The sequence below is a fragment of the Cryptomeria japonica genome, chromosome 3 (assembly GCF_030272615.1).
Source record: "Cryptomeria japonica chromosome 3, Sugi_1.0, whole genome shotgun sequence".
NCBI classification, from domain to species: Eukaryota; Viridiplantae; Streptophyta; class Pinopsida; order Cupressales; family Cupressaceae; genus Cryptomeria; species Cryptomeria japonica.
The window spans coordinates 394,704,429-394,732,238 of NC_081407.1; the positions used below are offsets into that span (position 1 = coordinate 394,704,429).

The 27,810-nt window shown below is 37.8% G+C and overlaps 1 protein-coding gene and 1 pseudogene across 2 annotated transcripts; one reads left to right on the forward strand and one right to left on the reverse strand.

Annotated features, from left to right (window-relative positions):
* Window positions 1-6,032: 6,032 nt before the first annotated feature.
* On the reverse strand, window positions 6,033-27,408 carry LOC131047872 (pentatricopeptide repeat-containing protein At2g27800, mitochondrial). 2 transcript variants are annotated; one of them, XR_009106298.2, is made up of 2 exons: window positions 25,386-27,408; window positions 6,033-6,326 (listed from the first exon to the last, which is right to left on the reverse strand). XR_009106298.2 is itself a non-coding variant. In XM_057981669.2 (2 exons), the coding sequence occupies exon 2, from the start codon at window positions 26,902-26,904 to the stop codon at window positions 25,900-25,902; it is 1,005 nt and encodes a 334-aa protein (XP_057837652.2). In that variant the 5' UTR covers window positions 26,905-26,946; window positions 27,105-27,408; the 3' UTR covers window positions 25,300-25,899. The 2 variants fall into 2 exon arrangements, 1 of the variants encoding a protein (XP_057837652.2); XM_057981669.2 differs by lacking the exon at window positions 6,033-6,326 and having other exon boundaries at window positions 25,300-26,946; window positions 27,105-27,408.
* Window positions 8,726-12,449, forward strand: LOC131047922 (cysteine--tRNA ligase, chloroplastic/mitochondrial-like; annotated as a pseudogene).
* Window positions 27,409-27,810: the final 402 nt, after the last annotated feature.

Here is a 27,810-nt window from a genome sequence, read left to right on the forward strand (position 1 = left end):
GTCTAGACCAGGGCACCCCAAAACATCCTAGTCCCCATTAAGCAAGCCCCAATTTGAAATGGGGCAAGCCCTTTATCTCCTTGATGGATTCTAGTCCCTGTGGCTACACTTGGTCGCCTAATCGGTAATTTACCTAGGGAACCCTATATAACGACATCTTATCAATTCATGTTAGATCCAAGTCTCCATCTGCTATCTATCCATAACGCTCGTACATCTGTGAAGTAATAATCATCAAGTATTTTCAGAGATTCAACAATGTACTTCATCCTTCAAGCATTGTGGAACAAAGTTACATCAATCTTCATGCAACCATGTGTGTGTGATTAAGGTTTTTCATGTTCATGTGTTTGTCATGCCATTACATTCAACATTTGTGATTACATTCAAAAAGCATTGCATCATCAATCCTTCTATCAACAATTGCAAATTTGAGGTATATCTCTTTAAAATTTATTTTAGTATTTGCATTATTTCATTCAAGGTTAATTCCTAAACCAAGGTTTGACTTAAGGCAAACCCCTATCCACAACCCTATTTCCTTTCTTTCTTTGTGTAAGGAACAGGTGCAAGAGATGTACTCAAGAATTTTGGCAAGTCAATAGCAACGAACAATTTCACCTTTCAACAAAGAAAAAATTGGAAGACCAAAGTGAATCTGTACTACTTGGTCTCGAGAAATTGGGCCGAACTTCTGGGAACAGGTTTTAAACATTTTCTTTTGCCTAAATCTCAATTTGTGGCTTCGTGGGATATCGGTGGCAATTTGTTTTCGACTATTTACTTCAATCATTCCTTGTTTACCCTAATTTCACAATTATCATCCAATCTTCAACTACAAAGAGGGGGCAATACATAACAAGTGAATCTAATCATAATTTCAACCCTTTTCCATATTTGGATTGTGGCTAGATCTATTAGGTTCACCCCTCTTTCAATGTAATGGTCCCTAAAAAAAACTAGTGGTCTTACTATCCTTATTGGTGAAACCCTAATTTTCACAACAACACAGAGACAAATTCTCACCTTTTGGAGATGAACATTCAAAACCATCCTCTATGGCAACCAATAATTCATCTATATCCTTAAGCTTCTATACATTCAATTTTATTTATTTATTTGTGAATGCTTCATTTGGATAGTAGAGCTCTTGTCATCTAAGACCATTGATGCCATTTCTAAATAAATATTCATATCTATTGTTACCCCACACTCCATTGCTTCATCTTGAAAGAAAACATTGTCATCTTTCACATGCAAATTGTTGGGATTTCAAAATAACACATTGGAACTATTAAAATCATTTATTTCAAAGTGCTATGTGTAGGGAAATGGAAATAGAAAATACTACTGCAATGTTTTAGGCTTGGGATATGCTTTTTATCTTGTTGGGGCTTGGAAATACTTTAGGAATGCAGTTGTCTTTGAGCATCTTGAATCATAAAATGGTTTTGGGTATCATGGACAATAGCTTGTCTTGCAAATGCCCCGCCATGAACTCATAAGAAAATCCACCTATCAAGATATTCAATTGTGTCATGTCATTGGGATCAAAGGACTTAGTGAGAAGTAAAAGGGGTGGGCTCAAGGTTTGTATTTGGTTACATTGAATACATTAAGCAAGTTTACTAGTTTGAGAGAGCAAAGAAACTAAAATTATAAGGGCTTTTTTCCATCTTATATGAGGTTCTATAATTGTTGGAGCAATGGTGAACCCACAAGTATTACAAATTAGAGCTGAAATGAAAAAGTTGTATTGCCTCATAAAAAGCAATTACAATAATAATACAATAAAAAGAAATAACATTGCTATATTAGCAAGGGAAAAGGCCCTAAAGCATCCAAGATTATGCCAAAGTGTCTAAATCTTATGAAACTGGACAAAAACTAAAAGGCAACCAAAGTAAGCTTAAAACTAAGGTGTGAATAGTTCCTCAAGTATAACTAATTAGATAAGGCTCCACATTCACAGCAACACCCTCCCTTCAATGCAACTAAATGAGACACTGAACTAGTGCATGAAAAAACAAGAAATGGGTCTTGACAACTAACTTTACTTCAATATGAAGCATACATACCGTATAGGAATGTGACTAACTCATACTCAAGCCATGTAGGAGGTACCTAAATTTACTTCATTGTGAAGCATACATATGGTATCCTCTACAAAATTCAAACTTGTAACACCTCTCTTTGAAGAACACAATTTTTTTACCAACAAAAATTAGTTGCACCAAAAGCAACGATATAATTTAAAAAGAAATGGTGTTGTAAATGATCTCCACAAAGAAAAGTGATGAGGGGACACCGCCCATTTATCTTGCTCCCCTGCATATAAACATATGAAAGAGCCTTTGCAAGTTGTCTCAAAATCATTATAAGAAAAGATATTACAAGACCATATCTCACTAGATATAAATGTCAGAACCACTGAGGTTTTAAACCTCCTTAAGATATCCTCTAGTGTAACAAGGAACAAGCAGAGAATCTGAGATGGACCTAAGAGCTAAATATTTAACAAAACAAAGAATGCATACTGAAAGATGAAGCTCTCAAATCAATTTAGCTTTCCTTGATAGTGAGACTCTTTCTCATGCAATTCCTAATAATTTAAATAAGTTTCAAAAAAAACTGCTTCAAAAAAATGACATTTAAAATAGAATTTTATAAATAACCTTTCAAATAAGCATATTTGATAGATGAACAAATTTATATGTCCAAAACCTTAGAAAATTGAATTCTTAGTTTAAATGAAAACTTAGCTGAATCTGTGAGCCTCCTTGGGTAGCTTGAACAATGTTTATGTTATTGGTGAAGATTGGAAATTTATTATAAAAAGTTGTTTTATTTGTAAGGGTGAAATGACCTTGTTAATAATTCTTGCTGGAGCTCCTTGACTGTAAAATGAAAATCCTAAGAGTGCCTTGTATAGATGTGAAAATAATATTTTAGGCGGTTTAAGAACGAAATTTTGGTTGATATTACCTAGATTTGTATTAGCTAATTGTTTACCAATCATAAGGAATGAATGTGACAATTATATAAAATACCTCCACAAAGGTGACATTAATAAATGTCACAATTATATGCAACACCTCCACAAAGGTGATAAATTGCAATTGCACAAAGATTAATAATATATAAGATTATGTAGCAATCTGGTTTTCCAACATACTAGTTGAGGCCATGAAGACAAGAACTTAGCCTTTAAGGTGACCAAGTCCAGATATATGTTTTTCTTAAAATAAAACAAGGCTTTTGGATGATGCCATAGGCAACAAAAAAATTTGAAATTTGACTGAGATCACTGATCCAATAAAATGAGGCCTCTCAAGTTACCTGGTAGAATGCATGCAAGAAAGGTAAGATTTCATGTTTTTCATGGAGAACATTGTAAAAGTAGCACAGTAATTGTGTTCTATTTGTTAACATTAATTTTGGCGACATTGTACAGCTTAGTAATTTGATAGTATCTTACTTCATATGCATCATTTTCGGTGTTTCTCCTTTGGCAATGGCATCAAAATGCACTACACAGACTTTGAATATGGAAAGGAAATGTTCTTTAATTTCCAATAAAATTATCCATGTATTTTTTACAGATTCTTTATAGAGCAACTAAGACTTTATTGTAAGACTTTATTGTATATCTTCAAGAGTCAGCAGTATTCCACAATAAATGTTGTATTGAATTTGTGGTATTCTTATGATGAATGCCATCAACTACACAAATGGAGTTATTTAAGAATGCAATCTCTTCTTCTCTTAAGAAGTTCTCTCTATTCAATATGATGACATTCCAAATGTGACTCCTTTGTTAACAAATCCCTTTGTATTTGTAACTTCAAAACACTTAAGTATTTGATTTTTCAAGTGTTATTTCCTGCAAATATAATTGTTGTGCTTATCAACTTTAAAATATATTACCACAGGGGGGGATGTCCCCGCAGCCCAACGGTTGTTGCGAGCCGTGTTTACACGGTGGTCTCGAGTTCGAGACTCTTAGAGACCGCTTGGTTTGCCTTGCAGGATGTTGGCATTGCGAGGGTGATGGTGGTGCCCGCATGGATGTAGAAGATCGATGGTTGGACGTGGGTAGTGCAGTTGCTGTTGGTCACCCTTGAAGAATGTATGCAGAAGGAAGGCACAGAGGCCCGCGAGGGGTACTGGTGGACGCTCAGATGCATGGGAGCTAAAGAGATGACGCGTCGGGAGTGAGTCGGAAAGCGCAGGTGGAGGATTGGAGAAGAGGGAGATAGTCGGGGATGTAGGAGTTGGCGGGAGGTAGTTGGATGGAGACAAGTAGAGGGAGAACTTAGGGAAGGAGTCAAAAGTATAGAGGAAGGATTGGTGGGTGGTGGTGTCGGGGAGGTGAGCAAATGAAGTGGTGGAGGTGGTGGAGGGCAGATGGAGAAGTTGGAGTACAACGAGTCAGAGAGGAGGTCGAGGAAGGATGAACAAAGGGAAGGAAACAAATAGCAAGGAGGATAGAGGAGGAAGATGGGGAAGGGAGTTGGGAAAGTAGGATGTATAAGACTAAGGAGGAAGGTTGGAGGCAATAATGGATGGAGGAAGGTGGAAGGGATGAAGAAAGAGAAAAAAAGTAGGGTGTGTAGTGGGTGGATAATGGAGACTGTAAGGAGAGGAGGAGAGATGGAGAGAGTAGGAAGAGCAATGGTGTAGGAGTGTTGGGTTCGGGGAAGAGGTCCCCATTGTGGCCTCTCCTGGTGCAGGCGAGGCTAAAAATCCCTGCGATTTAACAATCAAAAAAAAAATATATATATATATATATATATATTACCATGGGCTTTGTGGGACACTGATGAGTGATTTATTGCAAGTTGCCCCAGTTTTCATGGCACCTCCTTCTAAATATATATATATATATATTACCATGAGCTTTGTGGGACACCAATGAGTGATTTATTGCAAGTTGCCCCAATTTTCATGGCACCTCCTTCTAAAGCCATTATTTTGGCTTTAACCACCATGTTAATAAACATAATCATAATTGGCCTCAAAGATTCAAAAATTATGTAATTCAATGCCTGAGATTAGGCTAGTGAATACGTAATCACGTAGTAATTTCTTTTCTTCGTTGCCTAAATATAAATGACCTCTAATTCTTGTCTTTTAAATTTGCAAAAATGCACCTTATTAGCTGTAAAAACAAAGGTAAAAAATAACCAAAAGCAAATCTTTTCAAAATATTTGAATGTGTTGGTTTCCTAGAGCTCATACTCAGGTAGTGTGATACACAATTTCTTTCTTAATCTATTCATTTTTTGCACTGCTCACTTTGTTAGTGATTCTTGGTGCAAATGTTTGGTGCTATCAACTCAATGCCACCCTGAAGCTGTCCCAGGGGCAAACATGGATGGAACTCGAACTCAAATTTTCTACACATAAGGGGAGGAAGATGAATGCCAGTTGTTGAAGATACACGAGTGAAGTTGCATAATGATCATGTTTATTTCTTGGCTTCACATGAGAGAAATATCATCATATATGACACCTAAATTTACCACTTGCATTATGCTAGACATTGTCAGCAGTTTAATCAAAATGTAGATGGTGGATAATATGTTACCTCGCCTTTTTATCTGACCCAAAGATTGAGTGATATTAGGTTTTGCACTGCAACGATGAATAACGATTCTGTGCCCCTTATTTAAAGCACAAAGTACCTTTGACAACCTCATAGTCTCAGTAAGCTTTTGCAATGATGCAGTTGAGAGTACTTGATGTAGGAAACTCAAGACCACCATTTGAATTGCAACTTCAGCATATTTACCATTAGGTAGGATTAAGTAAGTTGGTATATGGGAAATAATTCCAAAAATTCATGTGTTAAAGGATTTTGATGGAGTCTATCACAATTTAATGGATTGCTTGACTATTTATGTAGAGGCAGCATTTTTCTCTAATAAATACACTACGTCAACATGAACCAGATTGATTTCTCTTAAACAGGCAGATAAAGGAGTTCACGCCATTGAACCTTCAGAATCATAAGAAAAGTTACATGTAGATATCCTCCCAAAAATGGTACTTACGAATTTTATCTTATATTTAAGCCATCAATTCTCAAAATCACCTTCAAGGTAAGGCAATGGATTAGAAGACAACATAGAGTAGCCTGTCCTAATTTGAATATCTACAACTTTCGTTTTTTCAAATCCACCGATGACAATGGTAATTTCTTGGCATTGACATGCCTTTGATGCGTTTGATATAATTGAAGCAATCTCTGATCCGAACTTCACCCACAATCCAGTGGGACAGGAGTGAAGAGGGCCACACACTAAACCAAATAATCTTATATGCTGTAAATATAAGTGAAATTTAGGTTAGTTGTGATGATCAACCAACCGAGTGCAGAAAGTGAATATGAAACACGCACACATAATGCACAATATAACTCCTAAGAATTGAACTTTTATTCAAATTGTAGATCTGGACAAAGTAAAACTTAGAGAAGAAATGTAAAACCATGCAAAGCTAACTCTCCCAGCAGTGCAAGTTTGAAACCATCCAAAATTGTAAAAATTGAGGGAACTATGAGAGAATTCATCTTGCTGCAGTTACCAGAGAAGCAAGAAGCAGTGCTATGGCAACAGTGTGATGCTCCAATCTATACTGTTGCCTCCAGAAACAATGGAATGTTTAGTCAAGGGTGGTGCAAGCAGAGAAGGCAACTGGATCAATTTATCCATCGATTGTAATATTTTTATCAAATAAATGGTATTGGAGAGCTGTTTCATGTGTGTTTGGTAGACCTCCCAAATTTCTTGGGACAACTCAGAAGGCAAGGGCCTGGAAACATACAAAATTTGTTATTTTTGTACAGTAACAAAATAAAAAATCTTTTACATCTGACATATAAGTGTGGACATAAATATAACATCCTCCTCCCTAGACTGAGAACCTACAAGGCCAAAAAAATGATCTACACTCTACTTGAGGGAGAAAAAAGAAAGCACACTCGATTTGAGGAAAAAAGGCATGTAGTCATCAAATTTGTCTTTTCAAACCTAACAAAATATTGAATTGGCTCTCACTGCCTTTATTCTCGAAAAGATTTCTATTCTTATGCTGCAAAAACCCCAAAAGATAACCTTTAAATCAAAAAAAAATTATATTTTGATAATAAAAATTATTGAAAAAAAAAAAAATTTTGCAAATCCAAAAGAAAGGAACTACAGACAACTGAATACTCTAAACAGGCATGAAGCCTGCAAAGTTTCACATGAATCAATAGGGAGATCAGAATATAACATGCTGTAAGAATTCTTGATTTCAAATTATTCCATGAAGGAAAATGATTGTGAAGGACCAAACTCAATGTGAAACATTCTTCAATTCAGAATGAAAAATATTTTCCCATTTATTTACTCCATTATCAAGAAACAAAACACATTCCACTTGTTAATTTATTAATGAAATCAAAGGTAGAAATAATAACAAAAAAGTATTGGCACTCCCCTTGGGATGTCAAACAAACCACCTTGCTGAAGCTGTGGCTGCCTACCATGGGTTAATGTTGGCTAAAAATATTAATGCTAATTCTTTATGGCTTGAGGGGGACTCTAACAACATTATCCAATGCCTAATGGGAAAACAAAAAACCTTCTTGGAACATCAAAAGTTGGATTGAGAAAGCTAGGGATATATTAAAATCATTCCAAAACCTTGATATTTCTCATGCCTATCACGAAGCTAATAATTTGGCTGACCACTTTGCTAATTTGGGAGTAAGGAGTAATGATGAAAAAGTGTGGGGGCTTGGTGATAGTCTATCGGCCAAAGTTAACGCCTTGATGCTATATGATTTAGAACAGGCGAGACAAGCTATAACATTAAATAATCAAGTCACTCCTTAATATGATGGCTCGGATTTTAATGATTTAGTGTGTCATTCTTATGTTATTTCTAGTTGCTTCACACGCTTTCTAGGTATTTTGTGGCCCATTTTGGAATTGTCCTGCCCTGCGCACTACAACCATTGTTGATGCCATGGGAGGAGAAAGGAAAAGGGTTGAACCCTTAAACTGTGAAGAGCTCAAGAAGAATAAAATGATATGGCACATTTTGGCTTGTGGTGGTCTTACCCCATTTATCGAAAGATTGCACGGAGCACATGCTAATGTCACGAAGAAATTCGCCCAAGGGTTTGAAGGATAAGAAAATCCAAATTGAGGGTAGGAAGGTGGAGATTGATGAGAAGCCAATTGCTGAGGTAACTAATTTGTCAATGGAAGACGTGAAATTCTACAGAGATAGGAAAATGTCTGATGCCACTATCAAAAGATTTCCCAGAAATGAGAAGGAGAGGGCAAAGTTGGCCAAAGTGGATAAAAGTAGCTATGACACGGGTAATATCAAATCTATTTGGCGCTTTGTTCTTGTTGTTTTAATGAAATATGTTACCCTTGATGGTAGATACACTAGGGCCTACAGACATCATTTTGTTTTGCTTAATCACTTTAGCCACAAAGTGAAGATTTCCTTCCCCTTCTTTCTGATGGCGTCCATCAATGCTAGCATTAAGGACCATAGAAAAAACAAAAAATTCCCTATCCTTCACGGGGGCTTTCTTTTCTTAATCCATGAACCTATAAAAACCCTGCCCTCTCCTTCAACTAGGGTTCCTGAAGGTTTTAGTGAGTCTGAGGAAGACGATCATGTTAGCCTTTCCTCTGATGAGGAATAATGGAATATTGATATGGAAGAGTCTGATTATGGGTCTGAATTTTCTTTGAAGATTGGTTACAAAGCTAAACGAGGCAGAGCTTCCCCTGTTTCTACTTCAAACTCTGATTCTCAGCCATCCCACAATTCTATCCCGGATAAGTCTGTCCCAGCCCCTTCCAAGAGTGATAGACTGCCCTTCCCAAAGGATCTCAACGCCAACTCCTCTTTTCTCAGTTTGGAAAGGGAGAACCCATATGATGTCTTGTCCATGGCCCGCAATGCTACTGTGGATAACTTTAGGATGTTTAAATGGGCTTTCCATGAAATTGAGGACATCAATGTGAAACTCCAAGCAATTAATAGCAAACAAGATATTCAAGTTGCAGAACAGTGTTCGGTGGACCAGAGAAAATCAATTGTGGACTCCATGTAGAAAACGGTGGGTACAGTAAGCGATATGTAGAAAGACTATGATAGCAGAATTTCCCAACTGGAAGATAAACTCAATAAAGAGATTCCAGAAATATACACTAATAATAACATAGGTTGCATATGAACACACTGAAGAAGAAAGAGATTCCAGAAAAATACCTGTAATGTCTGACTGTCATGTTGCCACAAAGCCCTCCAATTTCCACCGATTTTCTCTTCTTATGTGACCAAGAATGCAGTGAAGACGTTAAGCGACATCACTTATAGAACATTCGCTGGTTTTATCACTGTTTTGTAGCCTTTTTAGGTTTTTCCACATTTATAGGTTACTGTTTCTTTATGATTTTTCAAGCAGATTATTTGCACGATTTAAATGCAAAAAAGTGGTGGAAAATCATTGACCAATTTTTCCATGATTTTTTGGGGAAAAAATCATGCCCTATGTCAGCTTGCAATTAATTGCAATCAGTCACGATTTTTTGCCGACTAATGCTTCTTTGGATCAACCTCTTTGGAATGAAGAAATATTGAAATATAGAAACCAAATCCTATGTGAGCTAATGCTTTGATTACATATTACCTCTGCCTATTGAGGTCTAAGTATTATTTAGTAAAGATAGTTTATTCTGTACCATTGTCTACCTCACATCTCTCAATAGGGTTTTATTTTTTTTAGGTCGACCTATATTTCAGATTTTATTAAACATTTATTCTACCACTTCTGGGATTCAGAAATTGGGGGATGTGCTTTTCGATTTATAATTTACTTTAGAGAAGCTTTAATTTGGATATTAGTAGTGAAACATATCACAGGAGATGTGGATTCAAATATCAATACAAATAGTAGTGAAATTCTTAAAGTGAAACATATCAGACTCGGAACTTTTTGCACTAAATAAATGATTTATTGCAAGATATTTTTAGTAGTCAATTTTGTATTTGACGATTCAAAATGTAATTGAATATTTTAGTTAGCATGTTTAGGAAGTAGAGTTAGATTTACTATAATTACAATTATTTGATAAATCTCTGTTTAAGTGTGAGCTTCAGATCCAGATGATGGAATTCTTTACTCTCATGACAGATCCTTACAAATGGTTATGCATATGTGGTGGAGAATGGCGATGTCTACTTTTCTGTGGACAAATATCCAGAATATGGTCGTTTGTCAGGACGCAAATTAGATGATAATCGAGCAGGAAAGCGTGTTGCAGTGGATTCACGGAAACAAAATCCTGCTGACTTTGCTTTATGGAAAGTAAGTGGATTTGGAGAGGTTAAAAACTTAGGAATTTTTCGCTTAGTGTTCTTATTGGAGAGGGTTTTTAGAAACTTTTTAATATGTCATTAATGTTTGAGAATCCTGAGATAATAATTTATGAATTGGTTTGATGAATTTAGAGTGCAAAGCCTCGTGAACCTTGTTGGGAGAGTCCATGGGGTCAGGGTCGACCAGGTTGGCATATAGAATGCAGTGCAATGAGTACTACACATTTGGGTTACTCTTTTGACATTCATGGTGGAGGGGTTGATCTCATATTTCCTCATCATGAAAATGAGTTGGCTCAGAGCTGTACTGCTTGTAAAGAGAGTAGTGTACGTTATTGGATGCATAATGGCTTTGTAACAATTGATGCTGAGAAAATGTCAAAATCCTTAGGCAACTTTTTCACAATTCGCGAGGTAAGAAGAATTATTGGGCCTCTTTACACTTCATTTCTAAGCAACATGCCATTACATTGTTTAAGATGTAAGTATGCATTTTTATTCATCTAGTAATCATCAGTTTTGGACAAGTTCTAGAATCTTATCATCCATTGGCTTTGCAAGTGTTTTTGAGTGGCACACATTACCGATCTGTTAACTACTCAAAATCTCATCTGGAAAGTGCATCAGACCGTATTTTTTATATCTACCAAGTAAGATAATCAGGAAAATTGTTCTCTAATTATATTTCTTAAATAATTTGACGAATGGAGTTTTTTCCTTAACAATTTTGCCTTATGAATATATTAACTGATTGTGCCCATATTGGTTGCAGACATTGAAAGATTCTGAGGAGTGTCTTTCTGGATCCGCCAGGGAAAACATATGTCAACCTGTCCCAAGCAATATTGTTGACTGCATCAACAAAATACGTGTTACTTTTACATCTTCAATGTCTGATGATTTACATGCTCATATTGTTTTGGCCGCACTATCTGAACCATTGAGGATCATGAATGATCTAATGTTTACACGCCAGGTTCACATTCCTCCTCAAAGTTGTCTTTTAAGGCATGCAAATGATTTCTCATTCTTAGGAGATGTTCGGATTATGGACATATATATCAATTTTGAAAGCATAAATAAAGTTTTATATCTTGCTCCTCATTAAAGATATGAAACAGGTAAAGAAGCTCTTGTCAAGACTCTGTTCAGTATCCAACAGATGCAGCTTACATGCATGTCTTTGCCTACTGTTTTATTTGATTATGTAGTCCTGAAGATCTTTCACCACATGTTTCCCATTTAGTAATTCATCCATGATACATTGTGCAGGAAATTAAACAGAAGTCAAGAATAGAATCTTTGGCGGCCTTGGAAGAGGAAGTTAGGGCCATTTTGAGTGTTCTTGGATTGACGTGTCCAAACTGTTCTGAGGTAGGTTAAAATAGAAATAAGTTAGCTTCCGTAAGTTAAGCTGTTGACACAGTGCATAATTGAATCAATTACAATTGCATCAATACCAGGTTTTGCTGCAGTTAAAAGAAATGGCATTAAAAAGGGCAGGTCTTAGTGAAGATGAATTAGAGCAAGTTATTAAAGAAAGGTCAGATGCAAGGGCTGCTAAGAATTATGCAGTCTGATAAGATTAGAAAAAAACTAGCTGTTATTGGCATTGCCCTCATGGATGGACCCAGTGGTACCACCTGGCGCCCAGCAATTCCTCTTGAAGAGGAGGAACAGCATGTTGCCACCTAGTACAGATACAAGGAGAAAACACATATTGAAATAAGTTCAGTTATATGGATATAATTGATGCATATTTTCTCACAAAGAGCAGTTGTATTCATGCAGAGTATTCAAAAGAGCGTTTGTATTCATGCAGAGTTTAGTTGAAAAAAGCTTCAATAGCTTTGCAAATTCACGTGGCATTTCAATACAGATATCTGTGCCATAATATTTCAATTTAAAGTTCTTTTTGAGGAGGCTCCTGCATACAAGGATGCTGCAAACAAGGTGGCTATAATTAACATATGATGCATTATCATATGATTTAAGAGAAACCTTGTCATTTAATGTAATGTACTCTGCGGGGTTTTGCCAGAAATTAATATTATTTCTGTTCATTTTGCTGATAAAAAATTTCAAAACTAATGGATAGATATAAAGTATCCAGTAAAAGATGAAATGCTTTGCCTATCTCTGCAGTCTCATTTTTTTGAAAATGTGCAAATACTATTATATGACAAAAAACGAGAAAATCGCATCTTTCACCAGGCTCTGAAAAGGATCACAAGGGGCCACATGTTTTGATAAGTGCAATACATTGTGAATATGAAACCTCGTGAATTTTTCCATCAAACCCAACCAAACAGATCCAAAAACAGACCAAGAAAGGTTTAACATAACAACTATGTAGACCAACTTATTAACAGAAGACCTATAATCTGCAATATAACATGGTTTATTTTTTTGTATATTTTATCCAGTCTTTAATATGAACATAAAATTCCTAATTATTGCCAAAATGGGATTATATGAAACAATGACTTTGAAAGAACCAATCCCCAAGAAGTCTGTTGGTCAATTAATGTCCTTCAAGTGGGTCTTTATGCTTTTGGATCAATGGTATTTGCCTCTAGCATGACATCATGCCACCTTGGTGGAAAAGTGTAGCTGACTCAGGTGTGAGCTTGAACGAAGTTGGTGCTGACTGACCTTTATGCAGGGGTGTTGCATTGTATTTCCCTGCATGGACATGTTCTGTATGGTTTCAAGCTATCAACCGTCTTATGAGATCATATAAGGGCACTATGGGCCTTAATAAGTCATCCAAGGTCGGGGATGCATTCTTTCCTTCTTTGTAAAACATAGGGTCTGGTTTCCTGGGCGCCTGGTGGAAGGTGTCTATTCCTCTGCTGACTGTGGTTACCAGAGTCGTCGCTTGAGGTGTAGGAGTTGAATACAGAATTATCAGTGGAAATTTGATAATAGTGGGAATATCAACTCTAGTAATACTAGGTTTTGGAGGTGGTGGGCAGGTGGTGTGTAGTATTTTGAATACACATTTCAGGGATTTATATACCGAGAATAGAATATATCCATGTATACTGTCGAGGATATAGGGAAGGAAGACCTGGCCTTGCTAAAGGGATTGGATTAACACTTACATGGTGAAAAACTCGAAGCGAAAACACCTGAAGGCTGAAAGCCACTGGTGAAATTTCAATGAGTTTGGCATGGTAATAGGGAATAACTTGCTTAGGCCACGTCTGGTCATCATCTGATGGAACAGGATGCCTGGTCATTACCCATTTCCTGATCAAATCTTGTTGCATTTTGATGAGGATTGAACAACATGATTGTTAAAACCATGGTTACCAGGAGAATCGTCTCCTACCCCTTGAGACACGTCTCTGGAAACTTCCCCATGATAGGGTGCTTTTGGCTGCTGTCTCCTCTTGTCTCCAAAGTCTCCCAACCAGAAATTGACGTCTCCTGCCATAAAACTTAGGGCAAAACATAATATAAGGCAAAAAAGGAAGGCAAGTAAATAAAATAAGTCTGCAGCAAAGAAAAGTCATAGGGAAATAACTAATAAGGAAACCTTGTCGCAGGAAGACAAAAATCCATGCAAAGATATAGTGATCAGATCTACTGACAATGCAGACTTCTTGAGAGGGACATAAAGAAGTTGTACGACTGATTTCCTGTCATTGTAATGGTTAAAGAGAAATTAACTTTGCTATTTAGTTGACAGTATTGAGTGTGCTCAACACCTATTGCCTTACTTCCACTAAAAAATTTAGACTGGCTACAGTACCAACAGTATAAGCAATTTTAATTTCAATTTTTGTTCAGTTTTAAAGAATGTTGTTTGTTTTTTTAGACAAGTGCTATCTTTGATGGGGATAGCTCCCTATATTATATATGAAAAGATATTACAATCATAGTCCAACTAACAGAAAAAAAAAAAAAAAACTCCCTACTTACACAAAGCTATAACATAGACTATTATAACAAAAAACTTCGCAGGCCATATTATAAAAGCCTCAGTATGGTAGCAACCTGAGTCCCGATCAATGCCACCCTATCGATGCTACCCTCCGAGAGCCAACCCTCCTCTATCCACATCATTCGCTTGAATGGATCCTGGTCATCATTCTTCACACCCACACAAAACACTTCCCAGGCGTTATTCATGAACTCCTCCTCCTTGGCTTTGAGGGCCACTTCAGCAACCTGTTCTTCATCCTCCGAATCCAAGCATTCAACATCCGACAGATAAACTGCAGTGTTAAAAAAGGGACCCAGAATGCTGGGCCATTCCTCTTCCACCTCCATGACCGCACTTCCCACAGCATCTGCATCAACCTCCCTGACAAATCCTGCGATTTTTCGATACATGCCTCCTTGGATGGTAACACATCAACCAGAAGACACAGATTATTTCGTAAATCTGCCCATCGCACCAGTGCCTATCATCGCTCAGGGCTCCCTCCACTATTCCGCATATCGCCTCAAGACCACCTGTATCAATGTCAAACAATCTGTCACACTGTACCTCCAGTGTCTCCTCTCTGCAGAGGCAGCTGAGCCCGAATCTATGCACCATCTTCCTCCAATATGCAGTTTTAAAAATGTTAAACTTTACCACTGTTCTTTTTTTTTTAAGTTCATTCTACCAAACGGGATAGATTCCATTTTATTAAAACAGAAAACAGAACTTAGTACATCCAACAAGCCAGGGTGATGATCCCTTCAGCCAGTACATCAGCTCTCTCCAGCTGAGAGGCAGATAACAGATCACCATACAAACTAATGTAGTTACCAAATACATTCATGTTGTAGTTTTCCAGACCTTTACGATACAGCTTGAGGGCTTCCTCCACTTTCCCTTTCTTAGCCATTGCCTCGGCATCAAAAACCCCAACGATGTAGCGTTGTTTGGGCGTAGTTTTGATCTTGACCGATGCCGTAATGACTGCCTCACGGAGATCCTCCCTTAGCAGTATATTGGCATATCTTGATGCCTTGTAGTCAAGGCCAGTAGCTTGCACCACGTTCTTGAATAATATCTCCAACAGCACACCATCATGAGGGTGGTTCTGGGAAGAGGTCCTCGATCCGATCACTTTCTTAATTGCAGGCAAGAGATAGTCTTCCTCAATGATAAATAGCCACCCAAGCTGCTCATCAATGCCCTCCTCTCGGGAGATACGTGTGACACTAAAGTGCTTGGTACCCGCCATTCTCCACGGCCCTTCAAGATTTAACTCCGATATACCACTGCCCAGAAAAACTCCAGAATCTCCCTTGCCGGATTTAAACACTCACCTATTCAATTGAAATCCAAAGTGTGGTTAAATACCCCAATTGGGTCTAGAAAATTTTGGCCCAAACACTTGCGAATTTGAGAAATGCTGAGGATCCCCAAAGCAGCTTTGTTTCCTTTCATGACCAGCCATGTAGTCATGCCTTGCCTGATTCGGACTGCCAACACCGCCAAAGTACTCGGCCATAACTCTATTCAGCGATTCAAAGTAGACCAAATCTCTTTGTTAGCGCTAGATTCGAGTATATTAGGCAAGCCACCTCTCCAAGATCCATTCAATCAAGACCCATTCACAGTCTATCCTATCCGTTTCTTGACCGATCCTAAGAGAATCCGCCCGATTGGTCAATGTCAACAATCTTTTCCAGACTAGGCCATTTTGAAAGGTTATCAATTACCCTGTCTTGACTAGTGAATACTCCTTGATTTGCCATGTAGTTAGCAGCTGCATTGGCTTCTCTATAAACGTGGGATACTTTGTAATTCTCAATTTGGCTCAACTTAACCTTAATATTCTTTACCCATCTTGTCAACTTCTAGTTTGGAATAGACTCCCTTACTACTGCATTGATTGTTAGCAGTGAATCTCCTTCTATATCCAAATTGTGTATTCCCTTATTTATGCATAAATCTAGTCCTTGATCTAGTGCTTCCAGCTTTGCCTCGTTATTAGTAGCACAACCTATTGGTCTGTGATAGCCCCATAAACATTTTTCTTCGCTATCTTTAATGATGCCTCCAATGCCAGCCTTACCAGGGTTGCCTTTTGATGCCCCATCAAAACTGAGTTTATATCTTCCTTTTTTAGGGGCATGCCAAACTACCCCTTTTCGTTTATCAGATTCTTGACAAAATCTCCATGAGGTCTTAATCCAGGCCATTTCAAATTCAATTTCTCATCCCATTCACTTACATATTCTATCCTTTTCCTTTTCACCTTTTCGTTTGCCACTTCACAAATACAGTGTAAAATTTTGTCTATAATTTGCTTGATCATGAGTGCTTTGTGATTAAAAATCCGTCTATTCCTTTCTTTCCAAAGTTGCCATAAAACCAACAAAGTTGCAATCGGCCAAATGTCACCCCAGAGAGATCTATTTTTCTTTATTGGCCAATTCATGATAAATCTCTCCAATGTATCATTCTTTAATACCGACAAATTCAGTGATTCAAAAAGCCATTCCCAACATTAACATAACATAGAGGACAAATGCTCGAACCCACTATTCCATACTTTTTGAGTCTTTCTTCGGTCAGAACCCTACCATGGAGAGATATCCACATAAAAGCCCTTGCTCTAGGTGCAATACTATGGTGGCAACATAGACTTGCCGGCTAGTAATTTTGTTCTATCTGTTTCCTTTGTAAAGCGTAGCCAAGTTTTACAGAGTATTTGCTAGACTTAGCAGTGCACCAAATGGCCGCATCTTCCTCCCCAAATAACAAGATTCTTTTGTTGTTAATAATTTCTGTCAACTTATGTTGCACCCAGGTGGGGATGTTCAGTGATTCCGCGGGTTTCCATCTTGCTTGAAGGAAACTCCCCTCTACCAAGATGTAGTCTCTTACAAACTCGCCATTGGTTCGCACGACCTCCTCAGTCCAATCTTTGTTATCAAATGCATTGATGATGGCATCTTCTCCATCCCATGAATCGGTCTAGAACTTAGCCTTCCTTCCATTATCGATCTTCCATGATATATGTTATGTTATAACATGCCTGCATTCCCATAGAAATTTCCATGTAGCCGAGCCACCATTTGAATTGGCAATTGTCAGGATTCTTTCCTGTTCCTCACTGTCCAAATACTTCTTCCTCATTATTTTACACCAAGATTTCTCTGGTTCTTTGGACATCTTCCAAGCTAGTTTTGCCCCAAGGGCAATGTTCTGAGTTTCCATCTGTCTTAATCCGACACCCCCATCTTGTTTTGATTGCCATGCCACATCCCAATGGTTCAACGGGATCCGCTGCCTTTTTTTAGCACCTTCCCATAGGAACCTTTTCATGAAACTTTCAAAAGCATTAATCAACCTTTTAGGCAATTTGAAACAAGACATTACATAAATTGGTAACACCGATGGTATTGATATAATCATGATTATCCTGCCTACCTGTGATAGACATTTATTGGACCATGCTTCAGAGTTGATGCTCCATTTGTCTATATTTTCTTCCCAGTAATCTGATTTGGAATTGCCAACAAAAAGGGGGATGCCCAAGTACTTTGTCGGCAAGCAAGAGACCTTGATCCTGAGTATCTCCACAATTCTCTTTCGGTTTGACTTTTTGGTGTTGAAGAAAAACAGGGCAGATTTGTCCTTATTCACAATCTGACCCGAGGCTTGGGCATAGCAATTCAAGTTTGCCTTTATTACTTCTGCTTTTGATGTGGTCGCCATTCCAAACAATAAGGTGTCATTCGTGAATTGTGAATGAGTGATCGGGTCCAAATTGTCCTTAATCTTAATACCCTTCCAAATAGACGCAACTCTAAGTTTCTAAATGTGTCTACCCAAGGTCTCCGCCATGAGAACAAAGAGAAACAACGAGATCAAGTCGCCTTGCCTTATTCTGTTGGTGGCGTTGAAGAAACCAAATAAGGCACCATTTGTCATGATAGAAAATTTCATTGTAGAGATACATGTATAGATGAGCTTTATCCATTTAGGATTGAACCCAAACTTTTCAAGTATTGAGATTAGGAATTTCCAGCGTACCTTATCATATGCTTTGGTGATATCAAGCTTGAGGCCCATCCCTTTTGTTTTTTGGGACGAAATGGAATGAATAGTTTCAGAGACCAATATGATGTTGTCTACAATTTCCCTACCCAAAATGAATCCATTTTACTCGTCAGATATCAGTTTGCCCAATATTTTCTTTAGCCTGTTGGAGATTGCTTTGGAGACGATTTTATAGATGGTGTTACATAATGAAATTGGACGGTAGTCATTAAGAGTTTTACTATCATTTTTCTTTGGTATCAATACAATGACTGTGTTATTGATCTCCTTTACAAATTTGCCATTGTTTCTAACATCCTTGACCATCTTATGTATGCCATCCCCCATGAAGCCTCAACAATTCTAAAAGAACTTGGCAGGGAGTCCATCAGAGCCAGGCGCTTTGTTAGGATACAACTGAAAGGTGGCCGCCTTGATTTCCTCCATGGAAAAGGGTTCCATGAGCATATGATTGTTTTCCTCCGTGGCTAATTTTGGTATTGTGTTTAAATAGTCAATGCATAAACTGGAAGATAAACTCAAGAAAGAGTTTGAGAGCAGATTGAGTCAGATGGAGATTAAATTCTAGAAAGTTAATGAGAATTTGATATCTTTGGTCACTTACAGTCATAAAGTGGTGAAGAATTCTGCTGAGAGCCTTAACACCATGGTTGGAAAGCTTGAATCCCTCCATCAGGAAGGAACTACTATGGATGTAGATGCCTTCGACAAAAAACAAGAGGAAACGATTGGACCTTGTAAAAGAACCAGAGCTAATTTGAAGAAGAAATCTGCCAACCAAGAAATTCGGGAGCTTAAGAAAATTGCTCTAAACATGACTCAGCTGGAAACTAAGGCCGTGGAGGCCCTTAAAAACTTGTACTAGCTTCTTCCTTTCTATTGTCTCTTTGCTAGGTTTTGGCTTTTTGATGGTCTTTTGTTGTCTCTAGGCTGTTGTTTTAATGGGTATTTTTCAATGCAGCTTTTTGATGTAGATCTTTGTTAAAGGGTTTCGGGTCCCTTCAAAACCTGTTTGTTTCGTAATCAAAAACTGTTCAATTTGTGTCCTAGATCAGTAATCAGATTTGTAACATTTAATTATGCCCTAGTTTATTAATCAGATTTGTAACATTTGATTAGTTTGTTGTAATTCAGTAAACTATAATCAAGTAAGCTCAAGAATGAAACAAGGAAACAAGAGACAAACACAAATACCCTATGAAAACCTCCAAGGAGGAAAAACCCAGCATTAAAGACCCACAGGTCAAATTATGTATTCACTCTTATGGCACAAATACAATACTTAGCTTGCTTCTCCGGATCTGATCTTTTATATATCAGATCTGCCCTTTTAAATGCTTCAAGACTGCACCAAAATGCCCTATATCCTCTTGGATAAGTTCGCACAATCCTTGGATAAGTTCACACAATCCTCTTTAGTGATTTTGCACCTTTAGTTGCAAACCTAATTCGCTGATTGCATGAATGAATGAATTGTATTTGTGTTTGCAATTTAACCTTTATTTATATGGGTCTTTAACCCATATATCCTAGGTCGGCTTTAGTCCTTTTTGGCGCCAATTTACTTTATTGGCGTGTTGCTTTTAGAGTGGCGTGGAGGATGGGGCCGGACTTGTCTTGGGGCACGCTACCCCTTTAAGATAGGACCTAGTCCTAAATGGGTTCAGATGTTGCCTTAAGGCAATCCGAACCCATCTTCCCTAGTTATAAACAACACTCCCTCTTAACTAGGGAAGAAGAGAATACATAATCTAAACCTTTAGAGTTCCATCTAGCACACAAGCATAGAATTACATCTCCCACCTAGCATACAAGCATAGGATGGTTCTAGCACACAAGCATAGAAAGTGTAATACACAAGTGGGTCTTTACATAATTACAATTTTCCATCTAGCACACAAGCATAGATTGGATACTTTTCATTCTTGCACACAAGCAAAGAATAATCAAAGCGCAGCAGATAGAGTCACTGAGATTGGAGCTCCCTCTCAATCAGGATTTCATTTTCCACAATACCAAGTCTGTCTTTGAAGTATTCGAACTTCACCCTAGATAGGGGTTTGGTAAGGATGTCCGCAACCTGTTCATCTGTGCTAATGTACTTTAGTTGAATGGCGCCTCTTTGCACCATATCCCAAATGAAGTGATAGTGCATTTCCACATGTTTGGACCAGTCATGGAACACAGGATTTACTGACATCTTTATACAGCTTTGATTATCACAATGAATGGTGGTAGGACCACTAGCTTGACCAAATAATCCAACAAGGAGTTTGTGAAGCCACACTGCTTCTCTGGATGCAACAGATGCTGCAATGTACTCAGCTTCTGCAGTGCTCAATGCTACGGAAGATTGCTTTCTACATGCCCAAGAGATCACTAAAGAGCCCAAGTTGAAGCAGATACCCGAAGTACTTTTCCTGTCCTTGACACTTCCTACCCAATCTGAGTCTGAATAGCCTTCCAAGAAGATTGAAGTATTAAGTGAATATTTCAGCCCATAACCAATAGTGCCACACAGGTATCTTAGAATGTGCTTGGCAGCCACCAGGTGAACAAGTTTAGGCAAGCTCATGAACTGACTGAGGGCATTCACAGCTTAACAGATATCTGGCCTTGTATTGACTAGATACATCAAGGATCCAATCTGCTGCCTGTACTCAGATGGATCTGCAAAATCAGAGTTAGCTGCAGAAACACTTAACTTCTTTAAGTTAGATTCCATAGGAGTATGCATGGGTTTACAATCCATCATTCTAAATCTTTTTAGAATATCAATAGTATATTTTCCTTGACTTAGAAAAATTTCATTGGATTTTTGTCATACTTCTAACCCTAGGAAGTAATGCATTAGTCATAAATCCTTCGTTTCAAATTTTGAGGCTAATTCTTTCTTACATCTTATGATTAGTTTATTTTCACCAGTGAGAAATAAATCATCCACATACAAAACCAAAATAAGCATATCATCATTATAAATCTTTAAGTAAATGTTAGCATCAGCATCATTCTTACGAAATCCTAAGCTTAGTAAGTACTTATCAATTCTTTCATACCAAGCACGAGGAGCCTGTTTGAGCCCATATAAGGCTTTCTTCAACCTGCAAACATGAGAATCTCTTTTATGGATTACATAACCTTCTGGTTGCTCAATATAGACTTCCTCCTCAATAACACCATTGAGGAAGGCAATCTTAACGTCCATTTGATGCAATTCCCAACCTTTGGCTGCAGCAATAGCTATTATAGATCTAATAGAAGTATATCTAGCAACAGGAGCAAAAGTTTCTTCATAATCTATTCCTTCCTTTTGAGAAAAACCACGAGCTACAAACCTAGCTTTGTATTTTTCAATACTACCATCAGCATTATGCTTAATTTTAAACAACCATTTAGAAAAAACAACAGACTTACCTTTGGGTCTGGGTACAATGTCCCAGACATCATTCTTGATGATAGACCCATACTCTTCATCCATGGCTGATTTCCAAGCATGATGGGACATAGCTTCTTCAACATTGTGAGGTTCAGACTCAATGATATTGCATATCATAGAAATGTAGTTGGCGTGATTTTGGAATCTCTTGCTATCTCTAAAGGTTCCTCTGGGAGCAGCAAATCCTTCAGCATCTTGAATCGTGTTTCTAACCCAAAGTGGTCTCTTCTTGCAGACCACAATATCCTGAGGTATATCAGTAGAGTCCATGGGTTCTGTTGGGTCATTCTGAACTTCCTGATCCGGAAGGTCAGTGGACTCCTCCTGTATCTCAGGGTTAGCATCAACTATTGAATCTTGATTTTCAATCACCATATCATTATTGTCATATAATGAACCTTTAGATCTTTTGAAAGCAATATCTTCTTCAAAAGTTACATCTCTACTTACCTCAACATACCTTTGACCTGAAATGTAGATCCTGAAGGCTTTGGAAGATTCACTGTATCCCACTAAGATGCCTTTCTTTCCAGAGGGATCCAACTTGGTTCATTTTTCTTTAGGCACATGAACATACACCGGACTCCCGAATATCCTTAGGTGGTTGATGTCAGGTTTGATTCCTGTAAAGGCTTCTTCAGCAGTTACATCCTTTAGAGCACGATGAGGACATCTAATCTGAATGTAAACTGTTGTTTTGGATGCTTCCGCCCATAGAAAAGGTTGCAGGTCTTGATCATGGATCATGGCTCTTGCAGCTTCAACAATGGTCCTGTTCTTTCTTACAGCGACTCCATTTTGTTGAGGATTGTAGGGAACACAGAACTCCCTCTTAACTCCTACCTTAACACAAAAGTCATAGACACTACCTAAGGTGTATTCACCTCCATTGTCAGACCTTAAACATTTAATTCGATTTGCTGTAGTGTTTTCAACTAAAGCTTTGAATTCTTTAAATCTGTTTAGGACTTCCTCAGACTCTTTAGATTTAAGAAAGTAAATCCATGTTTTCCTAGATAAATCATCTAGAAGATAACACAATACAGGAAACCGCTAGGAGATGCTACAGACATAGGACCACATAAATCTGAATGAATAAGTTCCAACTTTTCTTTAGCCCTACTATCTCTTTTATGAAAAGGATTCTTTACATTCTTACCCATTGCACAACCTTTACAAGCATCATCATGAGATAAACTAAGTTTAGGCATACCTTTAACCATTTTACCGAGAGTGGGAAGAGCTTGAAAGTGTAGATGTCCAAGTCTTCTATGCCATAGCTAGCATGATTCAGGGGCCTCATGGATGAGAGCTTGAATTAAATAGCTACAAGCTTATATAAACTATAACATCTATTTCCAATAACACGAGCAGTTTTGAAATTAGATTTCTTAGACCAAGCAAGTACTTTCCCTTCAGAAAATGCTATTTGCAAACCCTTATCTTCTAAGGCAGAAATGGAAATAAGAATTCTTTTAATACCAGGTACAAAAAGAATATCATAGAGTTGTAAGGAAATACCAGAATCTAGTTTTAAAGAGGTAATACCAGAATCTAGTTTTAAAGAGGTAATACCAGAACCTTTTACCGAGTATCGAGCATCATCACCGATTACCACATGAAGGTTGGTGTCTTTTTCAATCAGATCTGAAAGATGCTCACAAAAACCTGAGATGTGTCTGGAGGCACCACTGTCAAGTATCCAAGTATTACTGTCCGTAGGAAAATTGCTAGATAGAGCAGAGATAAGAAGATAATCCTCACTTTGTTTGGCAACTTCATTTAAATTGACTTCCCTTTCCTTGGGATCATTCTGACAATCTCTGGCATAGTGACCATACTTATCGCATCTGAAGCAACGAATGTGAGAGGAATCTCTTGACTTCTTCCTTGGATCATAGGAGGAGGATCTAAAATCTTTGCTTCTCTTTTCTTTCTTCCAATGTCCACCTTTCCTAGATTTAGCTAAGAGAACATGATTATCTTTGTGAGAGTTCTTGAGTTTTCCTCTTACCTCAATTCAAGATTCCTCTTCAATGCAATGAGATTGAAGACGCTCAAAGTTGGGACGATCGGCTCTTCCACCAATGCTACGAATGAATGGTTCCCATTCATCAGGTAGACCATTTAATGCAATCATAACAAGATCTTTATCCGAAATTTGGCAATCAAGAGTACTTAGCTTGTCCTTTAGTCCATTGATCTTCATGAAGTAGGCTATGATTGAGTCTTCTTCTTTCATTTTCATGTGAAGAAGCTGCTGCCTTAGAGCAAGAGCCCTGCTGAGGTTGTTGACTTCATACATCCCTTCCAAGTGTTTGATCATTTCCCTGGCAGACGCAAATTTTGATATGACAGTGACAAGATGATTCTTGACAGATTCAATTATAATCTTCCTAGCCTTGAGGGAGTCTTTCTTGAACTGCTTCAGCTCTTCAGCATCTTTTGGAGGGGATAGCCTTTCTTCTTCTACGAACTTCAGTAGATCATTCTCTTCAAGGATCAATAGAATACGGACTTTCCAAGCAGCAAAATCAAGGGCTCCATCAAGTCTATCTTCAGCCCTCAAACCTGACATTTTAATCTGAAAACAAACAGCAACTATATGCAATAAATGATTTACTAAAATCTGAAGTTAGTGACACCTTAGCTCTGATACCATGTTCAATTTGTGCCCTAGATCAGTAATCAGATTTGTAACATTTAATTATGCCCTAGTTTATTAATCAGATTTGTAACATTTGATTAGTTTGTTGTAATTTAGTAAACTATAATCAAGTAAGCTCAAGAATGAAACAAGGAAACATGAGACAAACACATATACCCTTGGAAAACCTCCAAGGAGGAAAAACCCAGCATTAAAGACCCACAGGTCAGATTATGTATTCACTCTTATGGCACAAATACAATACTTAGCTTGCTTCTCCGGATCTGATCTTTTATATATCAGATCTGCCCTTTTAAATGCTTCAAGACTGCACCAAAATGCCCTATATCCTCTTGGATAAGTTCGCACAATCCTCTTTAGTGATTTCGCACCTTTAGTTGCAGACCTAATTCACTGATTGCATGAATGAATGAATTGTATTTGTGTTTGCAATTTAACCTTTATTTATATGGGTCTTTAACCCATATATTCTAGGTCGGCTTTAGTCCTTTTTGGCGCCAATTTACTTTATTGGCGTGTTGCTTTTAGAGTGGTGTGGAGGATGGGGCTGGACTTGTCTTGGGGGCACGCTACCCCTTTAAGATAGGACCCAGTCCTAAATGGGTTCGGATGTTGCCTTAAGGCAATCCGAACCCATCTTCCCTAGTTATAAACAACAAAAACAAATGAAAAATTTAACTCAGGTTGATAGTGCAATGTGACATAACAGCAATAGCTAATTGTACAATGAAACACAGAAGAAAAGAAGATCGTCCAGCAATTCACTCAATTCACTATAAATGAAAAATGAAAACAGCAATCCAATACTAATTGAATTACCAGGTGAAACAGAACTAACAAAAAAACCATTACACGCTTGTACTTACCGAGTCTGCCACATAATCTGTGTACTTCTGAGAGAATGTATTTGGCATTTCAGTTTGCTGCATTAGAATAAACCATAAAATTTTACATCAAGCCAGCAACAGCAGCAACAATTAACTGAGGGTCAAACTTTGACAATGGATGAAACTCAAATTATTGGCCATAAGCTTATCGTTTCTCTGGCTCTATTCCTGAAACATTATATTGTTTTAAACGCCATATCCATTGTTTAGGAAAGCCCAGAGCTTTTGACTCTCTTTCCCTCATAGAATATATATGTGTTTTGCTTCCTTCCATTTAGGATAGGCATTAGCATCAAAACCCTTTTCCAAGAATTTGCCATGGTGACTAGATTGGAGTTTCTTTGATGGCTGACCAAACTTTTGTCATGCAACAAAGTATCGTGCAAGCCACTGACCTGCTATTTCTTCCACCTGAACATGCGCTTTACTCTGGAAAATAGATTGGCAATGCATTCAGAAGGGCATTTCAATCACCGAGAAGTTTCCGGCCCTTTCAGTCCATAGTTTCACTCCTTGAATGCAAGTGATTGAATAATTCCCTATAAGAAATCCCATCCAGAGAACGATCCTTCTGACGAAACTCCTGCAGCAGTTTTCTAGCCTCCTGCCCCTTGCCTTCTCTGCAAAGTCCGTCAACAAGTGTCTTGTATGTAATAAACTCTGGAACTCCCAGTTTGTCTATCATTTCCCTGAGGATTCTAATTGCTTCCTCCAATTGCCCAGCAAGGGACAGGCTGTTAATCAGCGAATTATAAACCATGTTAGTTGGAGCAAACCCTTTAACAATCATTTCCTGGTAAATCTCCATGGCATTGATAGTTCTACTTTGCAAACAGAGTCCTGTGATCAGATAATTGTAAGTGTGTGCATTTGGAGAGCATCCATAGAGGTCCATCTGATGGAAGATTCTGAGAGCATCATTCATGTGCAAGGACTTGGCATAACCTTTGATCATAACATTTAGGGTGAAAATATCAGGAGCAACATTGCCATCTATCATTTGCTTGAACAAAGCTCGCATATTCTGCATATGCATGTGGCTTATATAAGAATTGTTATTGTTTTTTTTATTTACAAGGGCGCTGAGTAATAGGTTGTATGTTTTGAGAGAAGGCTTACAATCTGAGGTATTCCACATGTGCCTATACATACTAATTGCCCTACTCAGCCACCCAGCTTGAATACAGGCAAAAATAACAGTGTTAAACAGGGACTCACTACCATCACAAACTCCAGCCATCACTTCATCAATAAGAATCTCCATTTTTTGTAATGTGGGTGCAGAAGATAGTTTTTGGATCATGAGTTGATATGTTAAGTGGGTATGTTTGTACCTTTTCTGCTGAGAAGCCCACCGAAAAATATCAAAAGCAAGGTCAAGGTCCGTTTGCTGCTTCAAAACTTCTGCAACATCTTCTGGCTGGAATCCCCTTTGCAGTGTTTGTGTCCATTTTTCAAACTGTGCTTCACTTTCCTTGGGGTTCAACCCACCAGTCATATGGGCATTGCCCAGAGAGCTTCTTCTTTCACCGTGGGTTCTCTGACGGAGATTGTTTTGATGATTGGATTTAGATTTCGACTTTGCGGAAGAAGAGAAAAACAATAAAAATGCTAAACATGAGGGGGAGGATTGAATTTGGTAATTGGGTATTGGGAGTTGCATAAACAAGAGAGGGGAGAGATGTGTAGAAAACCTACTTGGGCATATGCTTCTCACGAATCTGAGTCTGAAGCCGAGGTTATTGCAAACGTTATTCATCGGGCCCACCGTCAAATTTTGCTCTCTGCCTCTGCTCTGTGCTTGCTGAAACACTGTTTTCTGCTTAGAGTATCGCAAATCAATTCCTATTTCTTGTCTTGGAATTGGGAATGCAATTTACAGGAATAAAAAAAGCCGAAACTACTAGGTATAACGATTTGGACTGCAGTGTGAACATTCACCATTACACAGAATCCCTTGGACCGCTATTTTTTATTAATTAATTTCCTTTTACCTTTGGGAATTGGGGAAGTGAGGGAACTTTATGTTTCTTGGATTTGTACTAGTGTTCGAGGGTTTTATATCAAAATTAAATATTTCTTTTTTTTTTGAATTTATGAGTATAAAATTAAGTTGGTATTTTTTTAATTTGGGTTTTTAAGTATAATATTTTGTTGGAAGATTTTATATCAAATTCAAAAAAAATTGTAATTCATTGGTATTGGAAGTACAAGTTTAAGTTGGTCTTTCTTATGTTGACACTCAAGGATTAAAGATTATCTATTTCACCAAGATCACGCATCGCATGATCTCAAACTCATCTCTTATATATTACACCTCTAGATGATTCGTATTTTGGTGGTTAGTGAAATCAAGGAACTTGTCATCATCGTCATCAATTGTATTCAACCAATTAAACTACAA

Coding starts and splice junctions, on each gene's coding strand:
- LOC131047872 (XM_057981669.2), bottom strand. CDS start 26,904: ATGACTGGTGGGTTGAACCCCAAGGAAAGTGAAGCACAGTTTGAAAAA.